At 55.3% G+C, this 17,299-nt stretch overlaps 2 protein-coding genes across 4 annotated transcripts in view; one reads left to right on the top strand and one right to left on the bottom strand.

Annotated features, from left to right (window-relative positions):
• Window positions 1–3,454, top strand: part of ACSS2 (acyl-CoA synthetase short chain family member 2) — a 34,599-nt gene extending 31,145 nt beyond the window's left edge. For both annotated transcript variants that reach the window (XM_042801112.1, XM_042801111.1), the window contains 3 exons: window positions 375–551; window positions 1,357–1,431; window positions 1,644–3,454. In XM_042801112.1, coding sequence (XP_042657046.1) covers window positions 375–551; window positions 1,357–1,431; window positions 1,644–1,771 — 380 coding nt within the window. In that variant the 3' untranslated portion in view covers window positions 1,772–3,454. The remainder of the gene's footprint in view (window positions 1–374; window positions 552–1,356; window positions 1,432–1,643) is intronic.
• A 649-nt stretch (window positions 3,455–4,103) lies between these two features.
• On the bottom strand, window positions 4,104–16,761 carry GSS (glutathione synthetase). Of its 2 annotated transcripts, none has more exons than XM_042801193.1 (13): window positions 16,697–16,761; window positions 16,205–16,338; window positions 14,796–14,941; window positions 13,275–13,350; window positions 12,593–12,732; window positions 12,305–12,421; window positions 11,765–11,845; window positions 10,520–10,597; window positions 8,063–8,129; window positions 7,221–7,415; window positions 6,955–7,036; window positions 6,460–6,649; window positions 4,104–5,718 (listed from the first exon to the last, which is right to left on the bottom strand). In XM_042801193.1, the coding sequence occupies exons 2-13, from the start codon at window positions 16,331–16,333 to the stop codon at window positions 5,595–5,597; spliced, it is 1,425 nt and encodes a 474-aa protein (XP_042657127.1). In that variant the 5' UTR covers window positions 16,334–16,338; window positions 16,697–16,761; the 3' UTR covers window positions 4,104–5,594. The 2 variants fall into 2 exon arrangements, with proteins under 2 accessions (XP_042657127.1, XP_042657126.1); XM_042801192.1 differs by lacking the exon at window positions 16,697–16,761 and adding an exon at window positions 16,532–16,679.
• Window positions 16,762–17,299: the final 538 nt, after the last annotated feature.

Genomic DNA, 17,299 nt, shown 5'->3' with positions numbered 1-17,299 from the left:
GGGCTCTGCAGATCCAGCCTCTTCCTCCTCTGCACCTTCCAGCTGACCGTGTGGGCAGGTCTCCTCTTACCAAATCCAGCTCCTCCTCAGCCAGTGCTTTGTCTAATCCCATGGCTGTGAACAGCTCATGATCTGTAAAAGAAAGAAGCCGAAAGGTGGGAGTGAGAACAGCCAGGGGAGTGATACGGGGCAGCCCAGCCCCTGCGCTGCTGAAAGGAGTTTCTCTCTCCAACCATTGGCTTTTCTCAAGCAAATGAAATCAACGTGCTCAAACCTTTTAGGGCCTTTTACACCTGCAGACCTCTTCATCCCCCCCCCTCCCAGCTGCTGGGAGGTTGCAGGGTCTGTAAAGCATGGCCTGTCCTTGCTTCCAGGCCACTTGCTGAGCACTGCGGAGGTGGAGTCAGCCTTGCTGGAGCACGCTGCCATCTCGGAGGCCGCGGTGGTCAGCCACCCACACCCCCTGAAAGGCGAGTGCCTCTACTGCTTCGTGACCCTGAGAGATGGCCATGAGTTCACCAAGAACCTGACGGACGAGCTGAAAAAGCAAGGTAACAACAGGCAAATCTTTGGGGGAGGTTACGTGGCAGGGAGAGGGAGGAGAGTGCTGGGCAGGTGATGGAGGGGTTAAGGGCTTGGGTGCTTGAACGAGGGCGCGCGTAGTCTGGGGAATGCAGCGTGGACAACTGCGACAAGGTGCCCCCTCTGATTAGATAGCACGGCTGGTGAAGACTAAAATTAGTTCTCCCAGCCTTCGGCTGCTCTTGTGATGCCAGCTCTACCCCTTGGGAGCTGGCAGCCCTGCAAAGGAGCGGGGTACCTGGCAGGCAGTGCTCTGCGCTGGGGACACGGCTCCCAGGGCTCTCCCTGGCAGGGGGCAGCTTGCTGTGAGCATCTTTTGGTTGCTTTGGGGCAGTGTCCTGCATGTTTGTGCTCTGGTCTCAAGGCGGGGGTTTCATGGCCACAACAGGTGGCAGCATTTCATACACAAGATGGACCCGTGGCAGTTTCTTCTCTGTAGGGACCCAACAGCAAATCAGTCCTTGCTCTATCAAAATGGCAACAGTAATTGGTGTAGCCATTATAGAGGTCTCTTGGAGATGGAGAGAATGAAAAAATGAGCGCTCTTGCCTTTGGAAAGATGTGCTTACAGACCCGTTGGCGTTGCAGGTCTCGCTGCCCCCTTGCACAGCCCGGAGGCTCAGGTGCAGCAGCTCTGAGCCCTGCCCTACCAGCTTCCCCCACAGCCAGGTTCTGCATGTCTTAACTTGGTCACCCTGCCTGAAAAGGATGTGTGTGGTATCTCCTAGTACCTACAATGGAATTATCTTCTTTTTTTTTTTTTTTTTCTTTCAGTTAGAGAAAAGATCGGACCGATAGCAACGCCTGATTACATCCAGTATGCCCCTAGCCTGCCCAAAACCCGCTCAGGTAAGGGGCCCAGTGACAGTGCTGGGGAGGACTGAGCAGTTCTTGCCAGTGGAAGGAAATCAGCCCTAAATTGCTTGTCCAGGGCCGCTCAAATTTAGGGGAGGGCAACCTCAGGGCAAGCAGGATGCTGCAGGTCTGGGCACTCCCCACTCCTGCTAAGGATGCTGAAGAGATCCTGACTCCTGCTTTCCCTTTCCCGGCTGTCCTTACAGGAAAGATTACCAGACGGATATTAAGGAAGATTGCAAAAAATGACCAAGATCTTGGGGACATCTCCACCTTGGCAAACCCGGGCATCATAAAACATCTTTTCAGCAGCAGATGTGACACAAAACAGTAGCTGCGTGGCCTGTCCCTGCTGAGCAGAACTGTAGCAGCAGCACTGTCCTGATGAGCAGGTCCCTTGAATAACCGCTGTTTGCCCTGGGCAGGAAACCTTCGCCTGTTGAATTGAATGTACAAATGTTCTGAACATGAACGAGGGGAAGGCTGGCTCTGGAGGGGCCGCGCCTCTCCCCTGTGCCCATGCCTGGGAGGAGCGTGCGCATCGTGTTCCAGAAGGGTATTGTACACCTGAGGTTCAGCCTCGTGCACAGAGGGACTCCTCCTCTCTTTTCAGCACCTCGTTCTTGATTTTTAATTTTATTTTGGGGGCGGGGGGGGGTTGGGGGGGGTGTTAATTAACTTTATGTAATTGAGGGGCCCTGGCATCTTGCGCACAGTGGGGAGGAACTGCGAGGGTTGGAGGAGAAGTGGTGCTGGAGTTACTCAGTGCAGGGGGGGAAGGGAGGTGCACCTGCCCCTGCCCACACGCCAGCTAAGCTTTCTTCAGGTGGAGCACTGCAAGCTGCGGGAGAGCTGAAAAACACTCTCGCATCATCGCTGTTTAGCTGAGTTTGTCTCGTATCCGCCGTCCAAGCCTGTTGTTAGCAGAGGTCCCCGAGCCTGAAAGAGGAACGGGGCAAGGCTCAAGGGAGCTCTGTGCTTTAAACACGGGGGGGTTTAGAGAAATTTGGTACCAAGATCAGCTCCTTCCTAGCTGCATGGGGCCAGCTGGCGTGTGTGCCCCAGTCCCGAGTCCTTCCCTGGCCACGGACACGAGAGGGAGCCAGGATGGTCAGAGCGCCGCTCCCACCCGCTCTGCTGCCTCCAGCCCACGGCAGAACTCGGAGGCTGCGCGGCTGGATGCTCCTTTCGTGTCCTGGGGTAGGAGCGGGCACTGTCGATACCAAAGGAGGGAGGGGAAACAAAACCACGCAGGGGCACCTTTCCCAGCGCAGGCGAACCACGTGCTGGGTTACAGTGCACCAGGACCATTGCTACAGCAAAGAAATGAAGGCAGGCAGGGCTGTGTTGGTCCTAGATGGTGTTTTCTCATCAGGAAAACAGTGGTGGAAGATGTTCAAAGTTAGCTTTTGCTTAAATCTCACATAGCTTTATGATGATGAGAGGAAAAAAAAAACAACCCCAAACCTCTAGCCCAAGAGCCTGAACATCACAAGGGTATTGCCAAAGCCATTCTTCAGATAAATTACATTTAACTCCAGTGCTGGGTTGAGCTGGGAGAGTTGCCTCCTTTGTAATGTCTGTATGAAAATTGCATGTGAACTGTTTGATTTTGCACTTAAACCAAAGGAGAAATGGGCTTTAAAACCGACTGCGAGAGCTGTTTTGGTGAGTGCCAACATCCAGGCTTTCCCGCCTGGGCTGGGCAGGTTGAGGCAGCTGCCTCTGAGGCTGGTTGCTCAGGGTGGGTGTTGGGGGGTGCTCTGGGGGGCTGTTGTCCAAGTCCCAAGTCTCACTTCTTACCTGCTGCTCTCACTGGCACAGCATCTCCCTGTGATCTCTAACCTCAGCACCTGCCGGTATCCCACGTGCCCCCCTGGCTCCGTACCACCGGATTGTGCCACCTCCTTGACGATTCCTGCATCATCTCTCCTCCTCTGTTACTCTTTGCTATGTAATTTTGGCTGGAAACAGCTAGAATTTTATGCAAAATGAAATAAAATTCAAGGAAATAAAATGGAGATAGGCATAGAGTGTGTGCAGGGGTTATAGGTGCTTGTCTGCCATTGAGTCTGGGGGAGATGGGGGTGCTCAGGGGTTGCTGTGCCATCACTGGGGTAGGTTACTGCTGGTGTGATGCTTTTTCATGGACTGGGATTTACAGGCTGTGGCTCGGTCTGTGCTGCCCCACGGCACTGAGGCCAGGGCAGAAGCTCTGATTCCAGGGCTGGAGCCTGTGCCTCGGTTTCTCCCTGGTCTCTATCAAGCATCAGTCCACTGAGGCTCATGGAAGCATCATCAGCCCCAGCAGCTCAGGGCTGTACAATACCACCAGCCTCTGCCTCCCCCTTCTCTGGGCCCCAGTGTCACTTTGAGCTCAGGCTTTACCCCGAACTGTCCCCACGCTCCGGTGTCTGTCCTGGCACCCCTCACCCCAGCAGCTCTCCCTCCCCTGGTTGGGCCAGGCTGGCGCTGCGGAGCCAGGACACATCCCCAACACGGGGCTGTGCAGCCTCCCAGCAACCAGAGCAGAAAGACGTGGGGTGGCTTTAGCTGTTGCTGCTGTGAAGGTAGATGAAAGGGGCTGCCCCGGAGCCAGGCCGGGGAGGAGGCCAACACCGCCCCTTCGCCTCCCATCTCTGCCAAAACCAGCCCAAGACCAGTGGTCAGATTGCACATAAGTTTTATTTTCCAGCTCGGGTTAATCAAACCACCACCCAGGAATCACAGAATCAGTCACACTTACAGAACTGAACTCTTTCCAAGGTGAAAGGCTGGTGAGTGAAGCACAGGGCCAGCAGCAACGCACCCAGCAGGGCACGGCCCTCCCTCAGCACGGGCAGCCTCCAGGAGCACCGGCTTTACACCGCTTCTCTCGTGTCACAGAAAGGGCAGAGCTGAGACTGCCTGGGCGCTTCACCAAGGCACTGCCAGAAAGGTGCGTTTTTCATGTTTCCCCTTGAACTGCTCAGCCAAGGAAGAAAAAGGGCTGCGAGAAAGAGGCAAAATTGCTTACGAAGAAGAGCCCACACTCCCCTGTCCTGCTGCTGCGCTGTTCCCACTGGTTCATGAAACCTGGAGGACGACGCATCTCGCGCATCTCCCCCTCCGCTGGGGCTGGTCCCAGTGAAGCACTTGGCAGCTCCTGGAGTTCCTCTGCTCCCTCGCCCCAAAGCTCCCAGCTGGAGCATTACTGAGGTCAGGGCTCCGGGGCTGCATGTGTGGCAGCAGAGCCGCCGGGGAGGCCGTGTGTGACTGACTGGGGAGGGGGGGGGTGTGGGGTGTGCACTGGCACAAGCCCTCAGGGGTTGGGGGGTTCTCAAGGCGCTGTCTGGGACACAGGGCTCCAGCTCGTCTCATTGGGATCTGCCAGCGTTGGCAAGGGATTCTTCTGCCAACCCGTGGGGAGCTGTTGGACAAGGCTGCAGGAGGCGAGGGGAGCAGAGGCACTGTTTGGGATGAGTACTCAGGCAAAGCAAAAGTCATTTGCCCAAGGGCCTCTTGCATCAGGGCAGCCGTCCCTTGTGCAGGAACCCTGAGGATCCTCAGGCACAGGGAAGAGTAGAAATCAGGGTGGCAGCAGCAGCTGAAGGAAGGCTGGAGGGGCCATGGGCAGGTGGAGCTGTGCTCCCCTCTTTAACCTAGAAAGCACTGAGGCCCTGGGCCACAAATCCTACAGATGAAGGCTCTTACACATCCACCTTTCTCTTCCCATTCTCCAGGCTTTGGGTTTCTGTATCTCCAGAAATAACGCAGCATCAAGGAGCACAAAACTGGGAACAGCCCAAGCGCCTGTTGTGGCACATTCACCCCTTAGCTTTGCTGTACATACCCCGTGCCTGCAGGCTAACCACCCCCCCCCCCCAGCCCGCCCCCAGGGGCCACCCCAGCCACTGCAGCCCTGCGAGGTGACAGCCAGGACACACAGCGGGCAGGGCCCCCTGAGCAGGCAGAGCAAGGGAGTCCTTCCTGCAGGAGGAATGGCAGAGGAGAAGCTGGGAGCGGCACGTGGGACGTCGGAGCAGCTGTGTCCACACAGCCCCTCCTCAGTCCCCAACATGTCAGACCTTGGTAAGCACACCCTAAGGAGAACAGCCCTGTGGCAGACCAGCTCTTTGGGCAGCAGAGCAAGGTGGGGGGGATGGGGCATCGCCTCCTCACACCAGGTAAGGAGTGTCCAGCACCGCCACGCCAGCCGCTACCCCCCCGTCCGCGTGTTCAATCGCCTTCGTCCGCAGGAGGTGGCCGGCGGCCTTGTTCATCACCATCTCCTTGCCCTGTCTGCAAAGAAAAGGGCAACTGAGCACCCGCCGAGCAGAAAACTTATGGCATTTCATCTTGGACAATGGGATTTGCCCTCCCTGCCACGGCGCAGGGCAGGTAACTGGCCCGTAAAAGCCCCAGGGCTAATGCAGACACCCCTGCAGACAGAGCTGCGCCTGCCAGCAACAGGGCCCTTTCTCAGCTGGGCCAGTTTGGTCCGATGGCTCCGCACATGGGCAGTTTCAAGGTCTAAATGCTGCCAGAGTACATCTGTTCCTAAATTTTTCCGAGAAGGATTTTAGTTTATAAGCTATGGAAACATTTCTATGGGCCTATGAAGGTTTTAAACAAAAGCAGCAGCTATTTAGGGTCGAACACAACCTCATTAAGCCTTCAGACATCTCAGGGCTTCACAAAACCGTGTGGCTGCATCCAGAACCTGAGAAGTGCTCCTAGAGATCAGGGATGAGACACACCAGTTCCACGTGGCCGTTACACCAGTAACCATCAGCACCAGCTCTGCCAATTTTCAACAACTTTTTTGGCAGCAGGTAGAGCAGCAGTTCAGCATCCGAATGGCTGAACGCAGTGCTCAGAGAGCTGCTGACAGGGGCAGAGACTGAATGTCATCCCCTTGTACCCCCACCTCCCCAGGCACCTGCCCTGCTGCCGCGCTCAGCCAGCACAGAGGCGAAACGCTCCCAGCCCGAGTGCCGGCTGGAGCAGGTAACCACCCCGCAACATGAGCACGTTTCTCACCTGACATAGACACCAAAAATACCGAGCTCTGAGATGCACTCGGATGCTCGTAAGGGACTGTGAGCCCTCAGCAAGTAATTAATTGCTGGCTGTGGTTTGATCTTATCCATCAAGATGTAGGAGGTTCTCTCAGGGCTGTCTCTGAGCTTCTCCAGAACCTGCCTGAGCTCTTCACCATAGAGGTTGTTCCCTGACAACAAAACCAGCAAGTCAAGCACTTCCCAGCACAGTAGAAGTCCTTGGCCCCAACAGCCCCAAAAACCCCAGCCTTTGCCTCCCCCCGTGCTGCCTGGGCTCCCCACACCCCAGCTCTGGGGCCTAGGGAGCTCCTCAGGAGCCTTACTGCCATGACTAGTCCCCAAGGCTACAAGCAGCTACAAGCCACCCCACATTTTATCCCTCAGCACAGGACCAGGAGCCACCACAGAGCTACTGCTGCTCCTGGGTACAGCACAAACAGCAAGGAACACCCCACGGGCCCGGCCCGGCTCGTACCTCCACCTTCTCGCTGCGGCTTCAGCACAAACCGGTCGGGGTCAGCGATAGCCGTAGCAGCTATCTGGTCACCCTCTTCACCCTGGCAGGAAAGGATGGCAACAGCAAAGCATCAGGGAGGAGCAGCAGTCCCCTCTGAGCACAATCAGCAGGGTCCCCCAGGGACCACAACAAAGAGCTCTCATCTTCTTAACCAAAGAGAAACATCGCGCAGGCCGAGCACACATCCGCGTGCTCGTTCCTGCTCCAGCCCTGCTCACACTCACCACGTCCAGGGAATAGAGTCCAGCAAACGTTGCTCTTATTCGAGCAACAGCCTCGTCACGGCCAGGCAGCAACCTCTCCAGCGTCCCTGGCCGGCTCAGCTCCTGCTGGACCTTCTTGGTGCCTGCGAGCTGGGTAGCAATGTCAGGGCACTTCACTGCCCTTGATCTCTCCAGCAACAACCGTGCCTCCCAGTTCTAAGGCAGAAAGAGAACAAGCATCCCGTTAGCAAGGAAAAAAAAAAAAAGCTTTCTCCACTCTTTTCTGTTCAGTTATTGCCATGATTTGCCTCCTCCCTGCCTGGTTGGGATGAGGAGTGGGAATAGCACACCAGAGACAAGCAGACATGCATACATGGATTTTCCACCACATCTGGAAACAGCACAGCCAGGTTAGTCCACTGCCTTTGCCTGTACCACCTCCCCAGCTTGTCCAGTGCTGCCACCTCCAGACAACAGCAAGATCTGGCCTGTATTATTATTATCTGCAGCATAACAGTCCTAGTAGAGGACAGAGAGTGATCTCTAGATCGTGTCTAAACCCTTTAAGCAAGTGCTAATATCTGTGTTAACCCATATTGTACAGAAGCAATTCAGTGCTGCAGTAAGAGGTCATCACTTGAGTGGTTTTTAAAGAAGACAGACGCTCATTTTTTCTTACTGCGTGAGCACCAGGGACACCCACATGCACTGCAGCCACAGGTTCCCAATGCTGTCAGCCACGCCGGACAGGACTAACCCCACCCAGGACAGGACAAACGCCCCTGGGATCACAAGGCACTTCAGACTCGCCAGGCAAGGCCACAGCGTGGGCGGCCTCTCGCAGCAGAGCAGTCAGTACTGACCTGCTGGTCGTAGTTCTTTGGCACGTAGCCTTCTCTGTAGTACACCACCGCTACTTCCTGCCCATCCCTGCAACAGAAACCAGAAGCATTCACAGAACCAGGCCAGGCCCTGCCCGCCTCTGCCCAAACGCCCCAGCACCAAGGGGGTTGCAATGGGGTCAGGCAGGCGATGCGTTACAACATTTGCCCCTTCTCTTCTGCTGTTCTGCTCCTGGCTGGCTCTGCCAGAGAAAGCTGAGGACTGCAAATCCTGGCTTCTCTCCACTGAGCCTCAGCTGGCTTGCTCTGTCCCAAGATATGGGGAGCTGATACCTGGTCTCTGCCCAGACTAACCAAAGTCCCAATAATTCAGGCACCTAGCCCAGCACGGAGGTAAGAACCTAATTTTTGAATAGGTTTTTCCACTAGGAGCCAGGCCTGGGAGACTGTCCTGGGTTGAGTGAGTGGTGGAGTCTTTTTGGTGGCAGGGGAGGGGGCTATAGGGGCGGCCGCCTGTGAGGAGCTTCTCGAAGCTCCCAGTCAGCTCCACTTCTGTTTGGAAAATTGAACCCATCAGCTGCGCCTCTGCAATAACGTATTTAAGAAGGGTCGTGGTGAGGAGCAGTCGGACTTGTGAGGAGGAGTTGCTGCAGCTGCATGAACACCAAGGTCAGTGGAGGAACAGAGGAAGAAAGGAGGGAGGAAGTGCCAGAGCAGAGACCCCCCTGTATCCTGTGGTGAGACGGCAGAGCGGCGCCCCCTGCCACCCATGGAGATCCACAGTAGAGCAGACATTGATTTATGGCCTGTGGCTTCTGCCTGGATGGTCAAGGTGTTGTGCCCGAAGAAGGCCAGGGTCTCACGGGAAAAGGCAGCCCCGCTGCTGTAATTCAGTGCTGGGAGGATTGCAGCATGCGGGGGAGTCCCACGCCGGAGCAGCTCGGGAAGGGCTGCAGCCATGGGAGAGAATCCAGTCGGAGGAAGTTAGTGACCCATGACGGAGCAGTGTGGGGAACGCTGCGGCCCGTGGGAGGAATTAAAGTCGGAGAAAGTTTGTGGAGGACTGTCTCCTGTGAGAGGGGGACCACGATGGAGCAGGGGGAACAAGTTCCAGAAACTCCCCTCATCGAAGATAAAGGAAGTGGCAGCGCTGCCTGCACCCCCCAATCCCTGCCCCTGTGCCACTGGGGGAGGAGGTAGAGATATCGGGAGCAGAGCTGAGCCCGGGAAGAAGGGAGGGGTGGGGGGAAGGTGTTCTCAAGATGTGGCAATGCTTCTCACTGACCTACTCTGTTATGTGTTGGTAGTGTCTGTAATAAATGTTCTTTTTTTCTTCCCCTAACTAGTCTGCCTTTTGCTCGTGATCATAAAGGGGGATTTTTTTCCCCATCCCAGTCCTATCTCAAACCCCAAGCCTGGCTCTCTGTCCCTTCTCATTGCTGGAGGGGAAGGGAGAGAGAGCCGCTGCGTTGTGGTTGGCTGCCAACCAGGCCCAAACCACAACAGATTCCTGAAGCTGGGAGGGAACAGGGTCCTTCTCTGGTGGCAATTCAAGGCAAGACATCAACTCAACAACCTGCCCAGGCACCAAACACCCTGTCAGGGCAGGGCTGCCAGCATACCCGTAGAACAACGTCCCCAAGCTCTGGCCACACAAATTATGCATGTGGTCAGGGAAAGCAGCATGGAAGCTGCTGGTAGCCAAGCAGTGCAATCATAAAGGCATTCATCAGTAAGAGGAGGGGATGCTCTAGAGGAAGTACAGTGGACACACTTTCCCCTTAACTGTCTGACAATGACAAATGTATTCGTTAATTAAACACAGCAGAGGCACCAAAGGTCAAACCGTGGAAAGATTAACCTAACTCCAGAAAAAACACTGGCATAAAACCATGTCTTCCTTTAGGCTTGTACAGCTCCAAGCACCTTACCCTGGAAATAGGACAGATGTCACACTTTGACCAACTGGCAACACTTGGAGTCTGCAACCTGCGTGTCCCAGCCTCAAAAGGGAACGGGCAAGATGGTGAGCGCATTCAGAAAGAACAGATACCATATGGACATGTAATACTTCTTCCTCTAGCACCTATAGCCCAGCCCAACTCCCGCCTGGCAGAGCACCACGTGAATGGTAAACAGGAAATGTCTTTGCAGAAGCCTCTGAAATAGTCAGGACTTTTAGTAGCAGATGTATGTGGAGAAAGTAAAGATCTCACAGTGCTCTGAAGGCTGCAGCTTGAAGAAGGGAAATTATGTTTCTGGATGTAAGGGACAGATGTGCATATGCAAAAATCTCACCCCTGTGAAAACAAAATCATTTCAGCTCTAAAGGGAAGCAGCAGCAGTCTGGGGCATGGAAGAGAGCTGCTTTCTCAGAAAGTCACTATTTACACTCAAAACATACCACCAGCTTTGGTTGAAAATTCCCAATTGCAGCCCAACACACGGCCAGGAACGCGCACCTTGGCTCATACTCACATATACAGCCTCTTGGCATCATCCAGAGACCCCTTTTCAAACACATCTCTGAATCGCTTCCTGATGACCCGAATATTCCTGTTGAGAGGAATGGAAGAGTCAGCAGGCTTGGCATAGTTACTTGAGCTAGAAATCACCGGTGTCTCCAGCAAGGAGGACCTGTAGGATCCTTCACAAATAACCCCAGACTTTGCACTATGGAGCAGGAGGCCCCCAAATCAGTCCCTGTTCTCAGCACCCATCCTATGCCTCCAGACCAAATGCTGCAGGAAGCAGAACACATGCCTAAGCACCCTGAATTTTTCCATACTCACTTTTCACCTCCTAAATTATCTCAGAGATAAGTCAATATCCTGGGGTTTTTTTATCCCTAATACAACAGATTCACTTCAAAGCCAAGAGCTGCAGATACACAAGTGACTTCGTGCATGTTTTCTCTCCTTCACACTTTATAGTCTTTCCTCCACGCAGCAGCAGTGTGGACTTGCTGATCTGGAGACACAGTGAGATACAGCTCCCACTGCTCAAGTACAGGCTCAGGGCTAGACCTCATCAAAGCACTGCCTTCCCCCAAGTTCTTTATGTCACTGCCACATTGCTTACTTTGCCCAGATCTTTCACAATGGGTTTGAAGCTTCATTAATTAAGCTTTTATGAAACACCCTGCCCGCAATCCCAAGCCAGAGAGCCAGCAGGACGCTCATTAACCCCACTCTGCTCCTTATTGTCTCGTCTAAGAGACTTGGCCCACAAAAAAGCTACCACTGGTGCAGCTCTGAGGGCTACACAGGCACAAAATCAGCAAGGAATCAGCTCTGGAGACCCGAGGCTTTGATGGCTGCTGGCATCTCCAGCGAAGTGCTGGTGAGAGGCGTTGGGAGGTTGGTGCTGAGGCTAGGCAGGCGGCCACGGAAGGAACGCCGCAGACAGCTGTGTAACGGACCACAGAGATAAAGGCTGCCCTGTTACATACCACGACACGCCCTCTTACAGTCCCAGAAACTATAAAAATGTTTTTGACTTCAGGAGGTGACAAAGTAAAAAGCAAATGGATTCTGCACACCTCCATCCTTCCCTGGCCTGCTCCTCTGCTCCCTTCCCACCGCCACGTCGCGCCTGCTGGAGACGCCCCATGAGCTGCCTTGAGGGAAATGCCATGATCTGGCAGCAGTCAGTACTGTTTTGAAAAAAAACAAAGCCAAGTGATCTCCTTCCCTTCCCATGCCGGGAAAATTCAACCTTTACCTGTTCCAAAGCTCATTTTCTACGCATCGCTGATCAAAAATGTTCCTCTGGACCTCCTCCACCAGAAACATCACCACAGCACTGGAAGAGATACCAAAGACACCATTAAGCCCAGAAACACTCAATGTGTACACAGGATCACCATCTTTTGATTTCTGATTCAGGTTTCCTGCACTGCTCCTGCTTGTTTTCTGCAGTGTTTCTAAGGGTCAGCATGCAAATGGAGAGCAGTATTGACCCTGTGTAATTACCAAACCAGTGCAGGGCATAGGTACAAGGGCAGGAAGAAAAGCAAGCACTGTGCAGGGTTGTTGAACCACACAACTCCCCCAGGCTCTCTCTGCACCTCTCTGCCTTTGTGACACAGCAGTCTTGCATGCTAAGACAACCACATTGCTCTTCCCAGGGTGGCACAGGCTTTTCAAGAGCCACTTGTAAAGCAAAACAGACATTTTTCAGAAAGCACAATTTCAAAACCAAACATGTGCATCCCCAGGGGCGACAAGATAACCCAGCCTGCAGCACCTCCTCTCTCCTCACCTTTGAGAGCCATAGAGCTCCCAGGCTTTCGCAATACCCAAGGCAAGTCCTTTCGATGGGTTGTTGGGCAGCAGGTGCGATGCCTCCTTAGACTTTCCCAGCACTTTCAACACCTGCCTGTGGGGGGAAAAAAAAAAAAAAAAAAAAAAAAGTTGTAAATGCCATGACAGCCCCCAACTGGACCTAGGGAGCAGGAGTTGGGAGAGCACGCACAGGCGCGGAGTGCAGCAGACCATGCAGTACAGCTGCCGCAGCGCCTGGCGGCACGGGCCAGAGGTGCTCCCTTACCCGTGGACAGCCGCAGTGCGGGAGATGAGGCCTCCGAAGCTGGCAGCAATGGTGTTTATTTCTATCTGCTTCAGAGCTGGTGTCCCATCCACCCCACAGTCAAACATGTAATCAGAGCGGTTTATGCCTAAAAACACAGACTAAAACAGAAGGGAGGTGAAGTAGGTTTGCCTGGCGCCTTTAACTGCAAACCCCCTTGATGATCTAGCTTCAAAATTCTCCTGGGACAGATACAGTCACCTTCATTTTGATAAAAATCTCTGCAAGACAAGTCTGTAGGTGCCTTGGCCCTTGCTCAGGGCCCTCCTCGGTACTCCAGAGGAGTTAACAACACCCATGAGAGCAAAGGAGCTTCTGCAGTGGCAGCCCATCAGGCGCAGGTCCTGACCTGGCACACGTCTTTAAACCCACCCAAGGCTCCCAAAGTACAAGGACAAACCATATTAAATCCTCCCAGTCAAGGCCTGACTGCTTCCAGCAGCGCTAACCAAAGGGCACGGCTGTCAAACAGGGCAAGGTCCTGAGCTCACAGGCTGTAACCGAGACAGGGTGTAGGGATGGGCAGCCTGACTACGGGACAGTTCAAAGCCCAGAGCAGCAAGCTTGCAGACAGAGGCCAGGCAATCTCACTGCCATGCAAAGGGGCACAGTGGTTGAGAGCTGGGGTGTCCTGCCAGCGTACCTGAGCCAAGCCTTCCTCCAAAACTTGCACGTGGATCCTGAAGAGCCGAGCTGTGAAGTCATCTACCTTGATGGTGCTAGAGAGAAAGACAGGCCAGATCAGCCCCCTTACTCTGTCGCACAGGAACAAGAAAACTAATTCCTCTCCAGAATTAATAATTAATTCTCCAGCAAAAATAGCAGGGTTGTGGCTAGAGCAAGTCCTACAGCACTGTTAAGCATCTCACCACGAATGCACTCTTCATCAAGGGTCACAGTGCATTAAACCATAATGCAAATCCAGTTTGCCAGCACAGCCACTCTACAAAAAGCACTGCTGTACACAGGTGACTTTCATTTACAGGGCAGAAACAGGACATGCAAAAGCAACAAAATGAAGCAGAATTCTGCAGATACAGGAAAGCAATCAGAGCCTCTCCGTGCCTGCACACACAGTCCATAGAAGCGTCACAAGCTTCATCAAATTCCCCCTGTTCTGTTCAGCTCCAAATCCCACACACTGTGGTGCCAAGTGCTTCAGTGGCCCTGCTTGAGTAGGTCTGGCTTTTCTTCGGGGTCCCAAATCCCCGAGTTAATTGTGGGCAGCACCTCCAAGGAGCTGCCCTGAGACACTGCACAGGAGGAGGCACAGGGCAGGCGCCTGAGCGCACACAAACCCCAGGCGCCGCATTCTATAACCACAGGTATAAACATGCCCCCACAAGCTCCGGTTGCAGCCAGCTCTGGAACAGTCACAAGCATTAAAACAGCTCTGAGGGGCCAGGCTTTAGCAAAACAAAAAGGAAGCCGGAAAACAGTTTCCTTTGCTCTGTCCCAGTGCCAGAGAGCCAGGAGCATTTGCGCAGACAGGAAGCACAGACTAGGCAGCAGGAAGAGAAATGGCTTTTGTGGAAGCATCCGCCCTACGTATCATTGGGGCCACAGTCTGGGATGGTCACTCCAGCTACACACAAATCCAACGGAGTTCAAGAGCCAGAGCTGACCAGTCCTCCAGCACCCCGAGCTTGTGGGTCACCTTCCTGGCACGGCTGGGGACACGGGGTAACTGGTCAGAAGTCGGTGTGGGGGAAGGAACAAGCACCTCTTCATAACTGCGGGCAGGCAGCAGAGCTGGTGGTTGTCGGGTAGACACAAGCAGATTCAAAACAAGACTAAAAGAGACTACAAAGTCCAGGACTCAAAGAAGACTCCAGTAATTTGAATTTAAGGCCCAGGGGCCAACAAGCTCACATGTAAGAATTCACAAGTCTGAAACACTGACAAAACTGAAGACCACTGCACAGAGTCAACTCTTGGCCAGATGTTCCAGTTTCTGAGGCTCAAGCAGACCCAAAAACACTGAAACTTGATGGAAATTAATCTTACGACAAATAATGCAGCAAAGGAGACAAATTCTGCAGAGGACAGGAGTGCCCACCTCAGCGTGAAGGACATGAAGGGATGGAAGTTAGAAATGCCTGACAGGTGATAAATGCTTTGCATTTAAAATACTTCGTTCAAATGCAACCTGCAAGAAAGTTACCTGGCCAGAGTATGCTCCAGGAATTCTTTGTTTTGACTAATAGCATCCATCAGCAGGTTAAAATCCTGCTGCACAGCGTATGCTTGTTCAAACAGGGCACTTGGTACTGCAGAAGGGAGCAGCGTGAAGGGAGCGTAATTCACCACCTGCAGACAAAGATGCAGCAGCAGAGCAGTCAGGTCTACGCAGTTTACGTGGGGCTAAAGAGGTGCTTTCTCTGCTTGTCTGAAGGCTGAAGCCATCCCCAGCCCTCCTCGGCGCACCCTGGACAAACACATGGCCTCAACCCTGCTGAGCCCTGACTTTTGAGGGCCTTTCTTTATAAGCCACCCACAGGGTGCTGCAGAGGTGGGAGCAGCTGCTGCAGAGGTCAAGCTGAGCTGAACGCTTCCCTCAGAAGGATGCTCTGTTTCCACATTAACTGAGAGCACTGTCTCCAAAACACCTGTTTCAGAGAAAAAGTAAATTTGCCAGTCCTGGGTTTTGGCCATCCTTTGATTCCTGCTTACTGAGGCCCAGGGGTGACCCTGGACCCCTGGCCCACCCCACAGCTCAGGCACAGGACCACCCTCAAAGCCAAAATATTATACCAGATAGAACTTCTCAATTCACCTTGATTTTTACACAAGACAAGGGACAGTGGCAGTGTCTTTGGTCTCTCCTCCCAGGCTCCCTCTTCCTCTCACCCTTTGAAGGTTCCCTCAGAGCCCTGACCTGACCGTGGGGTTGACATCAAGGAGCAGCCCCCGTGGTGGTGGGAGGAGACCTCCCGCCTCATACCTCTACCAGCTCCCAGTGCAGCTGCCTGCATGCTCCTCAGGGACCCGTCCCTGACTGTGTCCCACCCCTCGTGCACAGGGGTACTTCTTCTGAGACCCCTCACGGCATCCCCACCAACGGGCCGACTCCCCCATCAGCGCCCCCAGCTCAGATTCACCAGAGGGAATCCCACGCATCAGTCACCCCAGCCCCCATCCTCTCGTCCCGGGTATGGGGCAAAAGCTGACGTGTTGTTGTCAAAAACAGAGGCCCCTCAGAGACGCTCCCCTGGTTCAAAGGATCATACAGGTGGTGAGAAGCTGGGAGGGGGATGAACCCCCACCATCACCCACGCACAGGGCTCCTGGCAATTTCTCAAACCCTTCTAGATCTATCCCTCCGCTTGGAAAAGAGGAACTGTGTTATAGGGCTGTCTCTTGGGAAGGGGGGACTCATCAGGAGTATGGGGTGCAGGTTACAGCCCCCCAGGTCACTCATGCTTCAGCCAGGCAGCTGGGTGCTCACTGCAGAGCAACGCACGCGGACGAGGGCTCAGCAAAGGCGGGGATGGCAGCCAGGCTCCTCTCGCTTTGCTGACTCACACCCTGGCCAGGACCGAACACGTCCCGTGACTCCGCTCTGGCACTCACATCCGAGGCGTTGGGCTCCCCCTCGGTGCGCATCAGCACGCCTCCCAGGAGCGCCGCGTCCACGGCCACCGACGCTGCCTCCCGGATGGCCGGCTGGTTACGCAGGACATCTTCCCACGGCGCTGCCATGGTCTCTGAGGAGGCAGAGCAGAAGTCACCCACCCGGTCCCTGGAGCCTCGCCGCCTTCCCCGCCTGGCAGCCCGGCCTGGCGCTCCCAGCGGGGGAGGCGGGCAGCCCGGAGCGCGACGAGCTCAGCACCAGCCCCGCTGCCCAGCTCAGGCACGGGCGATGGCGGCTGCACATCCCTCGGCCCGGCCCGGCCCTACCTCAGGAGCCGGCACCGCCGGCTGCCACGGCCGCGCCGCCGCTCGCCTCAGGAAGGCCCATGTGGAACCCTCTGGGCGCTACGGAGCACGGCCCTCCACGGGGGCGGGCAGCCACGCACCTCCGCGGGGACTGACCGGCCCCGGCCCCGCCGCCCCGGCCCTCACCTGCTCGTGGCCGCAACAGCCCGCCGCTCCGGCACGCCCCGCCCACCACCACGCCATTGGACAGGCCTCCCAGTCCCGACCCGTCCCTAACACGGATTGGCAGCTCATCTGACCTATCAACGCGGGAGAGCGGCCTGGGGGCGGGGGGAGTGATCTGCGGGAGGAGTTGTGAGCGCGCATGCGTATCTGCATCCGGGGAGGGGGACTGGGGGGAGTGTACCCCGGAGCGGAGACGCGTCGGGGTGTGTGTGTGTGACGTCATGCTGCGATGTCGTGCTGTGATGTCACTGGGGGTGCCGGCCCGCAGCGGGGGGGTTCAAGCTAAGGAACAGCGACCTCAGCACCCAGGGGCGGTGCCGCCCGGCGCTCCCCTGCGGGGAGGGAAATGCAGAGCCCCCCAAGCCACTGTCACCCCGGCGGGGAAAGCCCCCGCGCTGCAGAGCCCGTGTCCTGCCCCGGCCAGACCCCACCCGGGGGGAAAAAACACCGATCCGCCCGTTTTCCTTCTGCCTGCAGAGGGGGCGCCCCAGCGCGGGCCTGCGTACAGCCGCATGCGGCGGGGGCCGTCTGATGAAAACTGGGAGAAAGCTGCCGTGTTCGGTA

The sequence above is a fragment of the Tyto alba genome, unplaced genomic scaffold (genome assembly GCF_018691265.1).
Source record: "Tyto alba isolate M040663 unplaced genomic scaffold, T.alba_DEE_v4.0 Super-Scaffold_33, whole genome shotgun sequence".
Classification (NCBI taxonomy): Eukaryota; Metazoa; Chordata; class Aves; order Strigiformes; family Tytonidae; genus Tyto; species Tyto alba.
Note: the sequence above shows the minus strand (reverse complement) of the source record. Positions and strands in the feature narration are given on the sequence as shown.